This window comes from Amblyomma mixtum, chromosome 7, assembly GCF_055824585.1.
Source record: "Amblyomma mixtum isolate Tamu chromosome 7, ASM5582458v1, whole genome shotgun sequence".
Taxonomy (NCBI): domain Eukaryota; kingdom Metazoa; phylum Arthropoda; class Arachnida; order Ixodida; family Ixodidae; genus Amblyomma; species Amblyomma mixtum.
In genome coordinates, this window is record NC_143018.1 from 60202445 (window position 1) to 60221454 (window position 19010).

The window sequence follows — 19010 nt, forward strand, 5'->3', positions numbered from 1 at the left end:
AGCCAGTCCATCAATCACCTTGTGACACGCCGAACCCCCTCTCCACTTTCCGCACCCCTCCCCTCGACTGCGCTGGGCGACCGCAGTTTCGCTCTCGCCACCCGATGCCTCCTACCGATTCGTCCTCCCTTCGTCTCTCCACTTTCCCTCTGCCCTCTCCGTCCACCCTCTCTCATTCCCTCTACTTTACTCCGCTTTGCCTCCTCTACACCGAGGCTTCACACACTGGACGCCAGCGACGGACACTTCCGCTAACCCGGGTTATAATGCTAACGCATTAAAAAAAAGTAAACATGGGGTGATGGGGACGATGTGATTATCGAGAAAAATGACGTTCAGTTCCCTCACGTGTTCGTACTTTTGGTTAAAGAAAAGCAGAGTTGATTTGCTTTCACTGATGACCGAGTACGTCGGCCACTCCATGGTCTGTAACCACTGGCTAGGAAATAAATAAATAAATAAAGAGGGGGTAATAGGCAATACGATTACATAAGTGACACGCATTCTGGCAGAACAGGAGGCATTCGAGGCTCTGGTTAGAATAGTAACGGCACAAAGGAAAATAAACTAAACCGCACGAACAGTGAAAAATACATAGAAGGAATTCTTTTGCCGCCTACTTTTATTGTCACGCTTCTCTTGTGTGCCACGTGTATTCTGTTTTGGTATAGCCACTTTCTCGTGTAACTCTCTTTTTTGCCTATTTCTTTGTTTGTATGCTAAGTTCCTGATGGTAATGAACTTCACAACTTGACCTCATCAAGTAGGAGCTGTCGAGGCTGGCTAAATTATGCAGCCCCTGTGTTAAGTGCGAATCTGTGATTGCTTGTTTAAGTCAGGCGAGATTTCTCCAATGTCAGTGAACTCGACGACGTTGTGTTGACCCCGCTGCGTGTGATAGCGATCAGCGAGCGGAAAGAGCGAAAAATCAACGAAAAAAAAGAGAAAAATCCGGAGCTAATGAAAGCGACACATGAGGCGTTTATCCGAGCGACGAGATTTCTTGATATACACACGATCCGTCACTGTCCGCCGCACCAACCGCTCCTCCCGGACTCGGGAAAAAGCATGGCGTGCAAGGTGCCTGGGAAAGCTGGCAGTATGCCCTTAGCGGTATGTTGTGTCGAGATCTCACGAGGCTTGTGTAGGTCAGCGCACTTAATGCGCTCTTACGTTGACAGCAAATGCGTGCACATGCTCGTCACCACCAATTACACGCATTCTTTTCACGCCTTTAGGGCACTTTCTGACAACGCCTTCCAGAGGGGAAAAGTTGCTAAGAACGTCAGCGCAGTTACTAATTGCGGGCTTCTCCAGAGATGGCTGAGAGCACTGGCTGTCTGGCACGAGCTGATGTCGTATTGTGTGGGGTGTGCGTACTTAATTCTCACCTTTTTTTTTTCTCGGCCAGAGGTACGCTAAAGCGGACTCATCGTTTCGCGAGATTTCATTGGCGATAAATTCTGCAAAGTGAGAAGAGTTTCCATAAGGCCACACAGCCGAGCTCACGGCAGGCCCATGTATGGGGGTGAAAAGTATGGTGCCACGTTTGGACACGCGCATTGCCTGCGTTGTCTCTCCTCCCTTCTCAGATACTTGCTCTTGGATGACGTGTGCAGCCAGTATTACTTTCACGCCTCGTGGACATAATTTACAACGTTTGTATGTCCCAATAACTAAATAATGAATGAATTAATGGTTTTCTTTTTTATAATTTTATACTGTTCATTTTATTCGTATTGTCGTCTCATTGGCTATGGTTATTTGTACTTACTTTAAATGCACACTGCTAGTGTATTTTCTTTCCTTCTGGCTTATAGTTTTCACTTTCTTTTATAATTTTCTATATGGGTCTATCCCAGCATTTATTTTCCTTTTAACGTTGCTTCCTTTCTTCTCCGGGCTGCTTCTTGGTGTTTACTGCTCCCTACTGCCTTATTCATGTATTTCCTCTTCCTGTTTCACCAGTATGACTTTGCTCGTATTCTTAGTGCAGCAGTAACGCCCTTGATTCTTTTTAACACTTCCTTTTGCATCGAAAGTCTTTTCGGTATCTGATTCCCCCCCCCCCCCCAACCTCCTTCCCTCACACCGCTTTTCTATTTTTTTATTAAATTGGCATTGTGGCTGCTAAAAACTGCAGTTCCGAATTTTTCGAATCCTCATTCAGTTCCTTTTTATTTAATTGAGAGGATAATTTTATGCGTTCTACGGGGAAGAACCTGATGCAGTGTGACTCCAACCCCCTGTTTGCGCAGTTATCGTGTATGACATAAATTAGAGCAGCTTGATGTAAAGGTCCCCTGATATAGTCTATAGACTGTATATAGACAAAAGTCTATTAAAAGTGTATGGTCATAAATCTATAGATTGTCTATAGACTGTCTATGTCATTTGTATTTCCTGTAGACTGTTCTCTAGGATTTGTCTACAGAGAGTCTGTCGACTTTAAAAACAGAAGTCTATGGATAGTCTATATACTGTCTAATATTTTTTTTTGAACTTAGGCGACATTGTGCCTCATACGCTTGAATAGCGACGTTTTTGTGTCTTTGCCTTTACGCAACGGATTATTACGGCCCACAATACTATTATTGCATGCTCTGCGCGTTTAAAAGATACGCGCATGGTGGTAGCCTTGCGAGATTAGGTGCCTTTCCCGCCGGAAGCAGCGACCTTCAGGGAAAGAAACGCGGACTGCATTTGACAGAGTAGCGCAGGTTATAGCAACGCGTTGCGCAGAGCTCCAAGGACGCCAGATTGCTGGAAACAGCCAGTGTTTGCGCCACTTTATGCCAAGCATGACGAATTGACTTCCAAGGAAAACGCGAGGCCCCGATGACAAACAGTCCGCGCGTGTAAGTGCCTAAACAGCATGCAGCAGTAGTGAGCTCGACTTCGGTGAACTCGATTTTCTGGGTTCCCTGGGTCTGCACATGGTCAGAATACTGTTTGCGTTACAGAAACAGGACGCAAATATTTCATTTTCTCACGTTGCCTTTTTCTTTCTGTCTGTGCTGCGTTAATTTTTTGAGCAATTTGAACAGGTTTCCGATTTTGAATGTGGTCCTTAATAATTAGTGAGTTGCTCTACTGTACGATACTTTCTTTTTCCTCGTGGTGTCACCGATGTCTCTGTCACACTTTACATGCTCTAAACCGGAAGGAACTAAAAGCGCCATAGAGGATTAACTACGTTTCCACAACCATTACTCCGTCAACGGGCAATCATTCCACCTTTGGAGACTAACTACAAGGCACGTCCGCTGCAGCTAGCCTCTCCGCGGACTAACTGCACGACTCTAGGACTGAATGGTGCCGTTAGTCTCATTTTAGAAATTTTTAGCTCCTATGCATTCGTATAAAGAATGTGCTTTGCATCTACCTAGATCACAGTGGGGACAGTTAGTCGTTTCAGGCCATCCGAAGTTTCAAATAATTAGCACTATGAGGCGCGTATTATTCTGAACAGTGCGGAGGACGTGTGCCTGTTCCGAGCTGAGTCACACTTTCCGTCACGCTGTACGTTACACTTTCCGTCATAGCTGGAGATAAGGAGAGTAGTCATCATCAGTCACCTATGTCCATTGCAGGACAAATAAATGCATTTCTCAATGTTTTCCAACTGACCTTGCCCTGTGTCGTTTGCGGTCCCTTATCCCTGTGAACTTCTTAATCCCATCGGTCAACCTGACCCTCTGCCGGCTCCTGCCTCCGCATCCTTAGGGACCACAGGTTCGCGGTCGAGAAAAACGACAGAATGGCACCCAAAATATGGCAAGATATTCTGTCGTAGCGAGTAATCTTTCTGTAGTATTTTTCTGTCGTTCTGTTGTTACGACAAGGGACAGCACAATACTGAAGAAAATTCGTTAGTACAACCAACATTTCTGTTGTTACTAAGAGTTTCCCCTTATAAAAGTGATCTATAGGCTTCTTATAGACTCCGTTGCCTTCCTATAGATATTCCATTTTGTCTTTTCACAGTCTATAGACAAAAGTAAACTAAAAATGCATGGTCATAACTCTATAGATTGTCTATAGACTTTACAGGACTAGTGTTGCCTATAAACTATTCTCTAGGATTTGTCTATAGAAAGTCTAAAGGTTGGTTGGTTTATGGGGTTTAACGTCCCAAAGCGACTAAGGCTATGAGAGACGCCGTAGTGGAGGGCTCCGGAAATTTCGACCACCTGGGGTTCTTTAACGTGCACTGACATCGCACAGTACACGGGCCTCTAGAATTTCTCCTCCAAAGAAATTCAACCGCCGCGGCCGGGATCGAACCCGCGTCTTTCGGGTCAGCAGCCGAGCACCATAACCGCTGAGCCACAGCGGCGGCACAGAAAGTCTAAAGACGTTATAGACAAAAGTCTATGGACAGTCCGTAGACTGTGTAAAAAATTTTAAGTGCCAGGTCAAAAATACCGCAGAAAATTTGTTGTAACGAAATAAAATTCCCGTTATTTTTAAACTACAGGTTATCTGCTCTTCGCATTATATACGCCCACGTCCAACAAGGCAGTAAGCGTCCTGTCGACGTAGTACATACCTTCCTGCGGACGCCGCAGTAGAGCGAGTCCCCGGGCGTCGGGAAGAGCGAGATACGCAGCGAGGTGTTTCGGCCTCCGGTGCCGTAGGCGATGCAGGGGCTCCGGCGGAGCTCCTTGACGATGCCCCTCGGGTCGCTGGTGTCCCGCGTGTGCAGGATCCCCTGGAAGGGCTCCTCCGTCAGCACCGAGATGGTCATGAAGCCCTTGTCGCAGTTCGCCGTCACTGCGCGCAAAGAAGGGCCACGCGTTATAGCGGAGGCCTCTGTGAACGAGGCTCCCTCCCCTGTGCATGGGAGCCGAAACGTCACTCCGTTTGTCTTGTGGTCGGCGCCGTTTTATAGTTTTTCGTTACGTATCATCGCGACCAGACGAGCTTCCGTGAAACTTGCCTTAGGCAACAGAGACTTGCAATGAACTTTCTATTTACATATTTAAAAGAAATTGGACATCTCGATAAGCTCTAAATTCACTTGCACGTTACCTCCATGCATTCTTCATGCAGTGAACTTCGTCGGCCCATTTACGGGACTATGCACTCCATCACTCCATAGGTTACATCAATGCTCGCCGTTGCATCCTTAGAACCCATTTCATGGCCGCATTTTATATTCGTTTTTTTTTTACCTCTTCCACACTGCTCTCCTTCTGTCTTTATCTCCCAAATTCCCCTCCCTACGCAGAGTAGCAAGCCAGCGAATTTTAAACGCCGGCTAAATTCTCTGCTCTTCATTAAAGAGTCTCTCTCGCGGGTTTAAATAATTTATTGTTGTTGTTGCGACTGAGAGAAGGATGAAAAGGAAATTGCACGGGCCTGCCGACTGGCTCGAGCCGAGCCACCACCGCTGCCACGTGCAGATAGAGGAGAGGTAAGAGATCAGAGGAAAGAGTGAAAGAAGAGACGCCCGCCGCAACAACCGCGTCCGCCGAAGCGAAGACGCTGGCTGAAACAACAGATACCCAATTTATTAATGATCGATTTGTGGAGGCCAGCTTGAACAGTTGTACGCGGACGGAGTGAAGATGTAGACGCGGCACATTTCTACCCAATGCCTCCTGCCCGTTTCTCTGCGCCGTCCGCGTCCAATGTTTCAAGCTAGCCTCCACGAACCTGCACGGTCGTTCACCTCGAAACGATACTTAATTAAGTCAGCTTGAGCTCGTGCAATCGCGAACTCATAGCGCGCCATGTGCAAAGCGTTTCCACAGCAATGGCGACAACACGTGCACATCAGAGCATCTCATCTGAGCGAGTTCGAATTGGGAAATAAACGTGCTATTCGTGAGCGCATTGACCTGTTCACGCATGTCGGTAGTCACGGACCTGTGGTGGAGGAATTTTGAAAATCACTTGAGACAGACCTCGATATTGAATTGGCGCTTCTTATGCCACGCCCTGCCCTCTCTGCTTGCCTACGAGGATTCAGTTTCACGCGTAGTAAGATGGCACTAGGGTTGAACACATGCGATATGATTCCTGGATAAATGAGATCGATATGTGCTTATGTATGCGACGTCTATCTTTCACCACTGGCAACCTTATTTGTTGGGATATCGCAATACCTACAGACATTTTTCTTGCGCCTCAAACTCCTCAACGGCTTTGGGACTGAAGGTTTCTCTTCGCTTCCTTGTTTTGTATCTTTTTTTTTTTTTCAGCAAAACATCCTGAACTACCAGTCGGACACTGCATTCTGACACAACAGGAGTGCGGGCGGCGGAGGCCTACCCCTTCAGGCTCCATCTTACTGTTTGTGTGTTCAGTCCCGTCTCGTGCCTCCAAAGCAAGCATGCATTTTCTGTGCCAGCCGCGTGGCATTTTAACGACGTGCCGTGAGAACTCAAGGTTGCATAACCCTGCCAGCGCGAGCGCCCGCTGCTAATCGCATGCGCAGACTCTAGCCGTGTAACGAATTCGTGATGGAAACAGCTTTGCAGCCGCTCCGAGCGCCTGAAGCTGTCGCGGTCGAAGAAAGTGCAGCGCCATCTATTTTGGCCCGAAATAAGTGTTTTTCCCCCCGAAAAGGTCGCGTCCCACTTCCTGAAGACAGAGATTGACCCACTGCCTCGCTTTCGGAGGCAGAGGGAATCAAACTCAGGTAAAAAAAACAGAAAAACGAACGAACAGATCGCCGATGGATCTATTAAGTATCGAATGACGCGGCCACGACGGAAAAGGATCGCATCCCGTTTTTAATGAGCCGGCAACCGATCGCTATCGTCGGGTGATTTAGAAGACGCATTAATCGGTGTTGGGACACTGGGCGGCTGTAGTATGCCATATGCGCCGAATTACCCGATAACTCAAGCGCGCCACACGCTATGGTGCGCACATTTCTCACTCTCTCTCTGTCTCGTCCAATTGCACATTATATGCGTTACTTCATCCTTCAAGGACGTCGCCCGTCTACATGGTGCGCGCGTTCAAATTAAAGGTGAGAGGAGATCGAGGCGGCGGCACCCACTCGCGAGCTCACTTCTTTCCGGCTCACCGAGTCGGAGAGCATTTAAACGCGATCGCAGGCTCCGTCTTTTCACACTCTCTCCCCTTCCGCGGAAGCTTGCGCAGAGACTCTCCGGAGCACGCCGCAGCCACCGTCAAATTACACCTCTCTCGCTGCCCCCTGGGGGCATTTCTGCGTACGCGCACATGCCTTACAGCGCACGGGCGTCTCGGGAGAACGCCTCGATGCTCAATTAGGCCGCATGCGGCCACCATTCTTTTTGTAGGTCACTCTAATATAGGCTTTCCCTGTGTCGTTCTCTCATTTTGTGTTAATCTATGATGCGCGGTTCCTCCGGAGTTTTCGCTTTTAAAAGTTTCGTGCGGAGTTCGTTCTTTCTTTCTTTCTTTCTTTCTTTCTTTCTTTCTTTCTTTCTTTCTTTCTTTCTTTCTTTCTTTCTTTCTTTCTTTCTTTCTTTCTTTCTTTCTTTCTTTCTTTCTTTCTTTCTTCCTTCCTTTCTTTCTTCCTTTCTTTCTTTCTTTCTTTCTTTCTTTTCCTTCTTTCTTTCCTTCTTTCTTCCTTTCTTCCTTTCTTTCTTTCTTTCTTTCTTAACACCACCCTCGAGCCTTGGCGCCCCTGTGAGGACCGAGCCCGGTCCCGTTTTCAAGGTCGTTCGGAGGCATTAAGGGAGTCGATGGTGGTGCGCAATGCGCAGGACTTTAAATGTGCATGCCGACGCTAAGCCTTGTTTCGAAAGAAGCCACACCTACATGCACGTGGGGATGTCTGTGAGCGAGTAGCGCGATATCAACCACGCTACTCCACACTACTACTACGAGGAGTCACTCGTAGCAGGTGAGGATGAGACATCGTGCGCGAGATACGCATCAATGCGCGTACCGTAATGAAACCGGAATAAAGAATTGGTATCTCCAATAGAAACTGTAATTAAACCGTCGTAAATAAAGAAGAGGATGTCAACAACAAAAAAAAATTAAGCAGCGTGTGTTCTGCCATTTATTTATTTATTTATTTATTTAGAACATACTGCAGGCCTACAGTAGGCCCAAGCAGGAGGGGCGAATACATAATACATGCAAAAAAGAACAGGTTTAGCAAAATTGAAAAATGTTAAATACAAGTTGTAACACAAAATACAGCAATAAATACAAGGCTCAGATGCAAAATACAAAAAGTAAACGTAGAAATAAATGGCTCTCAAATTAAATGCTGTGAAGAAAACATAGAGTCAAAAGAATCAGCTCTGGTTAAGAGATCTGGCGGACACCTGTTCCACTCCTCAATGGTGCGTGGAAAAAATGAGTATTTAAAGGCGTTAATCCTAGCACTGTAAGGGGTTAATGATTGTGTATGATGATTTCGTGTTTGGCGCGTTCTATCGTTCTGACTGTTACGCCGTTCAAGATGTATGTTGCGTCGTCTAGCTCAATGACAAGACAGCCTAACTGGCAAAATGCTTTTTCCTGAACCCGTTTGCTCACCGAAACAGGCGCGGACAGACAATGCACACTTGATCCGCTATTCTAACTGCATGCACGCGTGTCCCAGTAAATTAAAGAGCCATAGAGTTCACTACACACTGCATTAGCTTGCTTTGAAGTTCGAACGCGTACGTGCCATATCTCTTGGACTCTGCTACGGCCACAGCCCGAATGGATCCATAGACGCTGCCCCAGTGTGCTGGGAAGAAGTGGTGACGTCGGTTGCTGTCGAATGGGATTGTCTTTGACGTACTGTTTGAAGTTACAGTCGTGACGATTGCGATGGCCATGCAGGTTAAGGTTCCTTTAACTGTTACGACTGAACCGTTTAACACGTTTCCGTACTCCTCCATGGAGACGCTGTCATAAAGCTGGGAGTCTGTGATGAAACAAGCTTATAAAACGTGGCTAAACTATTGTTCGCTTGCGTTGCCAAGGTCAGTCAGATAGAGAGAGAGGTCAATTAATGGCTGAGCTTCAGCTTTCTTACATGCCTTGCATTTTCTCTCGGAACTCTCTCAACTGACTGTGACGTCACGGAGCGCCGGAGCAAAGCTTCGTAACGGCAACGGAGTTTCGTTCTTGCTGCCCCTCTTTTGACCTCTTTCCTTCTTAATCTCTCTCTCTCTCTTCTGACCTTGTACAACACATACAACACATTCACTTTTCTATGCTTCTCATCTTGAATATGACTTCGCCGCACTTTTCGCGAAATACAGCATATGCTGTGGTGTACACGATGAGAACTGCAGGCATCCCACAGCTCGAACTGAATGCCCAACACTCGTAAGGCCGAGGCGCCCCTTGCCGCCATCTTGCGAGTGTTGTGCATTGTGTTTAACCTCGGACGCGAACTGACTAAGTCAGCGTTGTGTATGCTGGTGCTTCTTTGACGTCACAGACATTAAAACCGCATAACGGACGGCACCTGTGGTGTTCCGAATCGTGCTGCCGCCTTTTCCGGCGTTCTCTGTCCCATAAGAGTGGTGCAACAGATGCGCCGTTCCTTCTTCTGTTGCCTGAGGAATAAAAAAAAAAAGCCCCAGAGGAACACTAGAAAGCACATAATTTAGTTCCCGACGACTAGTCCAAATATATCCTGCTTCCTTTTTCATATGTGGATGTACAGCTGACTCTTCATAATTGGAACTGAAAGTGAACCGAAAATTTGTTCAAGATAGGCGGAGTTAGGTTTAAGGGGGAGTCTTTCTCATGCACTAGATGCTCGGGGACCTAAGCGTCAGTTCGGATGAACCAGAAGTTCGAATCAAACGCGTTCGAATTTACGAGATTTCGCTGTGCAGAGAAACGCTCTTTGCAGGTAGCTCTCAGAGCACGCACGAACACGAAACTTCGCAGCGCAGCGCAGCTTCTCTGCAGGCTCAGTTCTGCGCGGGCTTAGCTCAGCGCATGCGCGTGGGCCTCGTGAGCTTCATTGAGCAAGAATATGCTTCCCGGTGTTCTCCAAAGCTCACCTGTTGGCGAAAACTCCGACGACACCTCCTGCTGCTTGTCCTGGCCCTGCACAAAGCAAGAAAAAAAGAAAAGAAAGGTTAAGACTACGCATTGTTCCCTTAAAGAATAAAAATAAGAGCATTAGTCGTCTCAACATTTTTCGTGCCTTTATAGCATGGCGACAAAGCAAGAAGCTAGAGCGGAGGGTAGTAAATGCTCCTTGCGAGGGAGCCGTTTTTCTTCTTTAATTTCACGAGGTGACTAAGGTGCTGCATCGCTTGTTTCTTGGCATATGTAATCTCGGGAACGTGGCAAAGAAGGAACTATCCCGTCCAGTGGCGTAGCCAGAAGTATCGTTCAGGGGGGTGTTATACGCAGCTGGTAAAAATTAAATAAAAAGAGACAGAGCCTGTGTTCAAACAATATCTTAGTCATTTTTCTTCTTTAATAAAGCCGAAGGGTTAGTTGTTAGATGTCTTTGGGTAGCAGTGCAGAAAGAAGCTCAATGGTGCCATTTTGCTTTTGGAATCGCTTTGAAAGCTGCTCGCAGTAGTGGTCGAGGAACGTAAGGAACACAAACAGCCTAAAGAATGCTCCTCCACAGTAAACACTAGAATGCTCCTGAAGTGCCTTTGACGTAAGATCAAACGGGGAATTTCAAGCTGTATATGGACTTGTTCACAGCGTATCTTCGGATACTCCGTCTCCCGCAACTGAACAGCCGCTGCAACTTCGTCGATATGGGTGATCGCCTGAACCAAGTCTCATGTCGTGTACTGCAGCTGCTTTGAGAAAGCATGCGTTAGGGGTAAAAGGTTTTAGAGAAATACAGATTGTTAACACAAATGAGAAAATCTCGGGGGGTGTCCGACACCGAACCCCCCCCCCCCCCCCCCCCCCGTCCCCCGCTACGCCCCTGACCCTGTCTGAATCGAAGTTGGGTAAGAAGTTATTTTGTGTCGTACGTGTGTACAGTTTTAAATAATTGCTTCTTATGTTTTGCCTCATAGGTAGTGAAATGACGCTTTTTAGAACAGATTTCTGGTTGCTGGTGTTGTATAGTTAATTTACGAACTGTTTCTTGGACTGAAACTCCGGCTATCCACGTGGCAATAACACAATATTTTTATCGTTACTCTAATCTATCTAGGGCAATTCTTGAATGTGGATCAGACTGCATGCAATGAAGTAATTAAATAAATAGCGTCGACCTGAGAGTTTCCATACGGTACATCATCATCACCATCATCATCATCATCAACAACAACAACAACCTGACTACGCCCACTGCAGGGCGAAGGCCTCTCCCATGTCTCTCCAATTTGACCCTCTCCTTTGCCAGCTGCGGCCACCGTATCCCCTCAAACTTCTTTAATCTCATCCCCCCTCCTAACTTTCTGCCGCCCCCTGCTACATCTGCCTTCTCTTGGAATCCACTCCGTTACCCTTAAGGGCCAGCGGTTATCTTGCCTTCGCTGCAAAGGATAACTAAACAGCTTTCTTACGGCCTTCCAAGTTGAAGAAAAATTTGTCCCTCTGATCTCGCAACACTTTGTGTGCGGCATTTCCCAGCGCTTGCGCAATAAAGTTTTATTTTGATCTTCTTAAACTTCTCCGGTTCCACCACTGTATTCTTATTTCGTGACGTCACTCCTGTGGTTCACTTCACGCGCTACCACCTGCGGTTTATTTGTCCGAGAGAACTGGAATGTCTTCTGATTCTTTTGTATTCTGATTCTTTGTATTCTGATTCTGATTCTTTTTGTCGTATACCCAACCTCTCGTTCGTATTCAGCGGTCTCTCCGTGCATTCCTCGCTACGACGACGCGAGAGTGGTGTGGTGCTCCACCGCTTCGTAAGCACCGGGTTTCGAGACACACGTGTGCAAGCCATGGAACGCCGCGTCTGTGGGGCGGCGGCGACGGGCAGCGATGTGGGCCAGACCGGTAATTGGGTCGGGCACCCCTCTCTTCCCCTTCCCTACACACTCTCCCCCCCCCCCCCCCCCCCCATCGGCTTTCTCTTAGCCCAGACGCGCGTGAGAGCGATCGCGAATGCCTGAACGAGGCGCGCTTTCACGATCTCCGCGGCGCCGCCGTCGCTGCTGCTGCTGCTGCCGACAGCTCAGCCGCTGTCGGAGGCTATAGGCGTGTTACGCGAGCAATAATAAAGCCCGGAATTTCTTGCGTATTCCCCTTCCCGACCCCCTCCCCTCGATCTGCCAGCCTCCATTACTAGCTACTCCGTCGACAGTTTACGATCCAGCTGTGCGATAATTACTTCTCTGACAGACACTTCACGACGGGCCTTCATTTAATCCAGCAAACCGGAGCATTCCTTTTTTAAAACTTCTGAGCTGGTATAACGCGGCTGTCCTATTTCTGTTCTATTTCTCTTGCCCATCGTCACTGGCTGAGGCGCCTCGACGCCCTTGTTATCCGCTAGAGAAAAAAAAAATCCTTGAAAACGATATGAAAACGATATGGCCGGCTAATTCGTTTTCACTTCGGTTTGTGGGGCAGGCTGGAAAAACTGGAGTGAATTGAAACGCAGAGGCAGCAATTATATCACAGTTTTATCATGAGTCACGTGACCTGAAGTCAACACTGACGTTATCGCCACCGTTCGGCGGGCTAAAACGGAAGCTACGTTCGAGAAAGTAATTCAATTACGAATTATTCACCGCGATGATACGAGTATCACGTCCTGATCCATATACACTGGCGTCTTTAGAAACATTGCAATGCGTAGGAAATTTACACGCAGCCACAAATTAATTTTCCCGTCCACCGAACAAAGTGGGCACAACCGCATTACGTCATCTGCCGGGAAACCTTTTGCGTTCAGCCGACTTAACGTCGAGGATCAAGGGGACTATTTAACTAAAAAGGCATTCTATATGCGCACGGATTTTCGCGTAACGCCGCGCTTTCACACACTCGTTCTCCTTATCCGCTTTTCCCATCTCCGTGTCCTCTGCAACGCCCACTCTATAGTAATGGCTGCCATTGGCTGTGCCAAGTAAACACTGTGGGCTATGGGGGGCGCAGTAGGGTGGTCTCCGGATTAATTTCGACCGTATCATACTCCGGGACCGAGCGCACCTGGGCCGGCCGGGCGCGAATAAAACCGCAACCTCAGGCTCGGCACCACGATGCCATAGCTACTTAGGCACAGCGGCGGGCCTCATGCAACTGAACTCCGCGTTAGGGGCAGAGGCATACCCTACGCTATAAACAGGAATAAGCCTATCTCTTATAAAAATGGTATATAGACGGTCTATAGACTTCTTATAGACTCTATTGCTTTCCTATAGATATTTCTTTTTGTCTATTCGTAGACTGTCCGTAGACAAAAGTCTACTAAAAGTGTATGGCCACAAATCTATCGACTGTCTACAGACTGTCTACAGCATTTGTATTGCCTATAGACTGTTCTCTAAGGATCCGTCTACAGAGAGTCTATAGACTTTACAGACAGAAGTCTATGGACAGTCTATAGACTGTCTAAAAAAGTTTTTATAAGGGATATGGGAAAGGAACGGGAGTAAGCTGCCCTATATAGCGCACTCCCTCTCAGGAAGCAAGGCATGTTTCTCAAGTCCTGGAGAACAATATGTACAGAATGCTTACTCTTGGAAACGAAGGCATATTCCCACTGAAAAGCATACAGTAATGTGGTGCAGTTAGCAATGGGAACAGACTTTTAAACACGGCACCGGTGGTCTCGGGGTTAGCAAACAGAGGAGACTGAAACCACGGTTAAAATCTCCGTAACTGCTTGAACTTCGCATATTTTGAAGAGGTGTTTTCTTCTGAAGTATTCCATGTCCAGTGGTGCCGCCTGTCATCCGGGTGGCGTGGCCTCGTCAGGCAAAGTATGCCTTTTGCCACGTCACCCTGGACAACCTTTTCGTTGTCTTAAATAAATTCTGAATGAATGAATGAATGAATGAATGAATGAATGAATGAATGAATGAATGAATGAATGAATGAATGAATGTCTTCAGTGATGAAAATTTACCTCACAGCTTGGACAGCTTACCTTTCACCTTAAAGGGAACGCATGGACAGTTTGCTCCGTTTTTACTCCCATATCCTCGTCAGACCCAAGCAAAAGTTCGGCGTGACTGCGTTCATCCAAAAAGATATAGCAAGCCTCGGCGGTCTAATGAATGTACACACAAAATCTGGCAGCCGTAGATCAAATATTTCCTCTCTTACGAGTTTTCTCCATGCTCTCTGCTACGGGCCTCTGGGCCAACATAAACATGCGACAATGTTTTAAGCCGTATGATTAGCTGAATGCATGCATGACAAAGTCTGTATTGAAATCAAAGTGACAAGAAATCGCGTGAAAAAGCACGAGAGTCTTGGGAACCGTTTGGGCGCTGGGAACAGAAATCTGGTTTAGACGAATCAACCAACTTGGAAGTCTGCTCAGAGCGCGCCAATTGTTTCACACTTGTTGAAAAGCTGGCCACGTGGTAGTATATTAAGTACTCTGACTTCCAACGACACTTGCGCTGCGGGAGTGTGGCGTTTTTCAAGAATTACGTAAAAGACAAATGTGCATTATAACGATATAGGCTAATTCGTGTTTCGAGTGTATGTAAAATGTGTAACGGAGGTAGGAGTAATGCGAAAAAAAAAAAAAGACTTTCTTCCTTTTATGTTTTTTGAGGCTGCAAGCCTTAGAAACGGGGGCCACTTGTGCCGCCATTCATTAAGTCTGCCTACAGCAGTTCAGCGATGTTATTACATACCTGAAACTTAATTAGCTTCTTTCTTATTGACGGCGGTGGGGAGTGGCAACTTCCGTACGAAAGTTGTGGCATGCAGCGGCGCTGTTGACAGCGTGCTCGAAGAAACTGGCCCAACGCTTTCTTTGTTACGGCGTCGCGCGCTCCTTAATAACAAATGGCCGACATACATTTTACTGCATACTTCAACTCTCCCCGCTCGTTTCGGACAGCCAGCCTTTTCCTTCGGTTCACTCTGTGTGTGTGCGTGTGAAGTTGGTCGGCGATAAATCTGCCCATAGTTTAGTATATCCACCGGCGGTCGTGCGCTTGGAACGAGGCCCCCCCCCCATCGTTCGGCCGTGTTTCCTTCGCTCCCGAAACCTGGGCCACGCGCTTTAATCGCTTGTGACGTGTCTTGAGACGTTGTTATACACGGCCGCGCTCGACAGCTCCCGCGTGAAGTAAAAAGAAAAGAATAAATAAAAATAGATAGAAGAATAGAGGGAAAGGATAAGAAGGAGAGAGAGAGAGAGAGAGAAAGTGACCGGTTAACGAGTGTCTCGTGCTTTGTTTTCATCTCTCGGGGTAATTATACGCCGGCTTGAAAACAAGCCGCGACCCTTGCTTGTCTGCATGCCAGCTCGTGCCCGCAGGTTTTCTAGCTCGTTTTCAATTTTGTTTGTTTGTTTGTTTTTGACGTTGTCTCCCCCATCGCTCAACGCGTCTACGAGCCGCCGTGGCCCGCCCCGTGAGCCAGCTATTATTCGCTGAAGATTGAGCGAGCTCCTTGTAATCGGGACAATTGAAACCATTTTACTTTCGCCCTAGACCCCCCCCCCCCCCTTTTCCTCTATTTTTCTTTGTTTTTATTTTTATGTTTATTTTGGTATATGCTATATGAATACGCCTATATGGGAGTAAAGAAGTAGTGAGCTGCCCTCTAACGCAATATATGTTGCCCAAGTCTCGGAGTATATTTCAATCATTAAATACACGGGATGATTACTCTTGACAACGTAGGTATATTTGCACTGCAAACCAAAGTGGCTTGTTGCAGTTAGCAATGGGAGGTTAACGTGGCACTAGAGGTCTAGAGGTTAGCAAACAGAGGAGACTGAAGCCTAGTTTAAAATATCGGTAACTGCTAGAGCTTCGCATGTTTTGAAAAGAGAATTTTTTTCCGGTGCCAACCGTAAGTATTCCGTATTTTGGTTTGGTTTCACGGGGTTTAACGTCCAACGCCACTCAGGCTATGAGGGACGCCGTAGTGGAGGGCTCCGGAAATTTCGACCACCTGGGGTTCTTTAACGTGCACTGACATCGCACAGCACACGGGCCTCTAGGATTTCGCCTCCATCGAAATTCGACCTCTGCGGCCGGGATCGAACCCGCGTTTTTTGGGTTAGCAGCCGAGCGCTGTAACCACTGAGCCACCGCGGCGGCTAAATTCGTGTTTAAAGTTTAAAGTGTGCATGCAACGTGTCATGTGTGTATGTTGCTTGGCAGTGAAATTAATCACTAAATACAAAAAGCATAAACACATATTGTGTGTTTGTGCATGTTGCGGTTGCAAATACTTTGTGAGCGCATACGCGCACAGAACACATTTTCGTAATTTTAATCACGGAAATATTTCCGCACATGTCTGCGCGTTTTTTTTTTTCTGATTTAAAATCACGAAAATACACTGGTAGACAGATGGGTCTGCAATGTCTCCACATGAGAAAAAAAAAAGGGGGGGGGGGGGGGGGGGGGGAATCGCAGTGCTCAAAATGTGCGGGCTCCAGAAAGGCAATTTCGAGCGATTCCAGCGCTTTACAAAGCGACGTCACACCCACCAAACTTTGCACGTCCCACGCGCGCATGCGGACGGCTATTACCCGCCCGAAATAGATCGGATTTCAGATAAAACGTCGCAGCTCGAACCGTGACTGCCATCACCGCCTTTGAACCACAGCTCGAATGCATATATATATAGGTCGCAGGAAAAATAAGGTAAGCACTCCCTCACTTTTAGGTCGTACTTTTTCTTTTCACGCAAATAATATGAGTAAGCCGCGCGCATCGCCTGCAGGGGTAACAGGAAAAAAACTTTCAAACCGCGCTTTAGAAAACTGATGCACGCAGAGAGAGGAAGGCAAGCATTGAGAACGGTTTTAAAAAAGACAAAAATATGAAAGAAACCAAGGCGAGATTCGCGGACAGAAATCACGACCCAAACTGTAACGTTCTTACACTCTCTCGAAAGTGTCTGCGCGCTTTCATCGTGGACACCTCTTTATCCTCGAGGTGTTGAACTGCCGCGATCACACACGGGGCGAATATGATACGCATTCAAGGTGGGCCCCATCACCGAGAACCGTGGAGAAACGTGACGGACTGCGCAGCAGCTCCTACGAGGAAGTGAGGCTTCAGTTCGCGTATTGTTATGAAACTCATGCGCGTGCCGAGCGAGCGGACGAGAGTTCGTCGCCGTCACCGGCATGTGTGAACGAACGCGAGCGCCAGTGTGTGTGCGCTCCGATTTCTTTTCCGCAAATCGTGAGCAGCGTGTGCGAGGTGTGCATACGCGTGCGCGTGTGTTCGCGATCCGCTCTCGGCACTGACGAGAAAGAAAAAAAAGCGAGGAAAAGAAAAAAACACCGAGGGAAGAATGTGGTTTGCCTTGATTTCCCGCCTTTTCTGCGACGATCGCAGGTCTTATATCTGCTTTTTTTTTTTTGTTTCCCGCGCCTGTTTGGCGGCCGAGTCGGTTAGTTACAGGCGTTCGATTCATTTGTGACGCCTATAACGCGTCAGCGATTCTTGGTACTGCTCTTGCTACTGCGACGATTGGATGAGGGTTTGGTTAGTTGAATCCATTGCTGTATGAGTATTCAGGATGGAGTTCTCGGCCGAAAGCTTTGAATCGCAATTTCATGTGGCCCAGAAAGCCGTTACATTGCACTGACATTGGCGTGCAACAACGAAATTAGGCAGTGCTCCTCTGAAGCATATAGCATATATGATAATAATACGTTCCAGCAATACTTTGATTTGAGCTAGTTGGTTGTAGCTTGACATGTTTACGCAAAAGGCGTACTGGCGCTAAAAAACGAAGACATGCAGTGTGGTTCTTAAGTGGTTTTTTCTGTGAATAAACTAGTTGGAAGTTGGCGCCAGTCCTGTCCTGTTGTGTGTGTTGTCTTCGTTTTTTAGCGCCAGTACGCCTTTTGCGTAAACATGTCATGATAATAATGTTCGTCAGAATGAGGTTACCCATACCTATATGGTCCGACATCGCCGTATCGCAAAACAGACGAAATTCGATAACTTTATGAATAAAAAATAAAGCAGACAGTTGCAGCTATACAGTATATAACAAGTAGATAACCAGGAGATAATGCAAGTACAAGCAGACATGGTGTCATCATTATCGCCTGACTATTACAGAAGTTCTGGGATTCATAGCTAAACGTCATGGCGATGGTGAAAAGTGTTTCTATTCTGCGGCTAACCCCGCAAAGGAGAAACAACCATCAATGCAGTCATTTGCAAAAGGCCAGTTTAAAACTGGAGCTGTTGCACATTCACCAAAACGGAAGTCTGAAATCTCTGCGAGTAGCTTTTTTTTTTTTTGTGCGTCACAATTCGCTCGCAGGAAGAAATACTCTGAGTCTAACTGCACTCCATGAGGCGAAGAGGTACTCTATTTACTAGGCCGGTTTACAGGTCGCCAACCACGATAAAGAACATTTTATAGTTTTTCACTTTCTTGTTCTTTTGTCTTGCTTACAATAGTTCCCACAGCGAAAAATGAAAAAAAAAAAAAGAAACACAGAACGAGCAAGAAGGAACCCGAAACGCCGAGAAAGCGTATGAAGTTTGCTTAATTAAGACCTTGTGGCGAAGCCATAAGAACTCCACACGAATACTAGGCAGGAGAAGTATGCTTGTATACTGTCCCATCTTTAAGACATTATATGCCTCCTCAGCTACACTTTTCTAATCTGATCTTCGTTTGTGCCATAAAATTCCATAAAGAAAAAAACTTTAGCAATACGCATCAACTAGGCGAACGACGTGTTCGAACTACCGGTAGTCTTCAGCGAGTGCGATCGCCCACACATTGAGCATATGAGGCCTGAGCACACACGACACCCTCGTACGTACAGCCTTTGTCAAAAGTTTAGAGCCCAGGGGGTTTGCTTCTAAGCACTATTGTGGCACTCCTGCAGCACTTGTGGACGTCTTAGGCATCGGAGGGAGCAGGACCAAAATTCTTCTTACCTTCAGGAGATTTAGGACGCTGAGGTCGCATTACGAGCAAAGCAA

General features: G+C 47.0%; 1 protein-coding gene across 1 annotated transcript in view; it reads right to left on the reverse strand.

Annotated features, from left to right (window-relative positions):
- The window catches only part of LOC149336221 (uncharacterized), a 112662-nt gene that overhangs the window by 27994 nt on the left and 65658 nt on the right, over positions 1 to 19010 (reverse strand). Inside the window, exons 2-3 of the mRNA XM_089552748.1 lie at positions 9972 to 10017; positions 4553 to 4776 (exon numbers count right to left, since the gene is read on the reverse strand). Coding sequence (XP_089408874.1) covers positions 4553 to 4776; positions 9972 to 10017 — 270 coding nt within the window. The remainder of the gene's footprint in view (positions 1 to 4552; positions 4777 to 9971; positions 10018 to 19010) is intronic.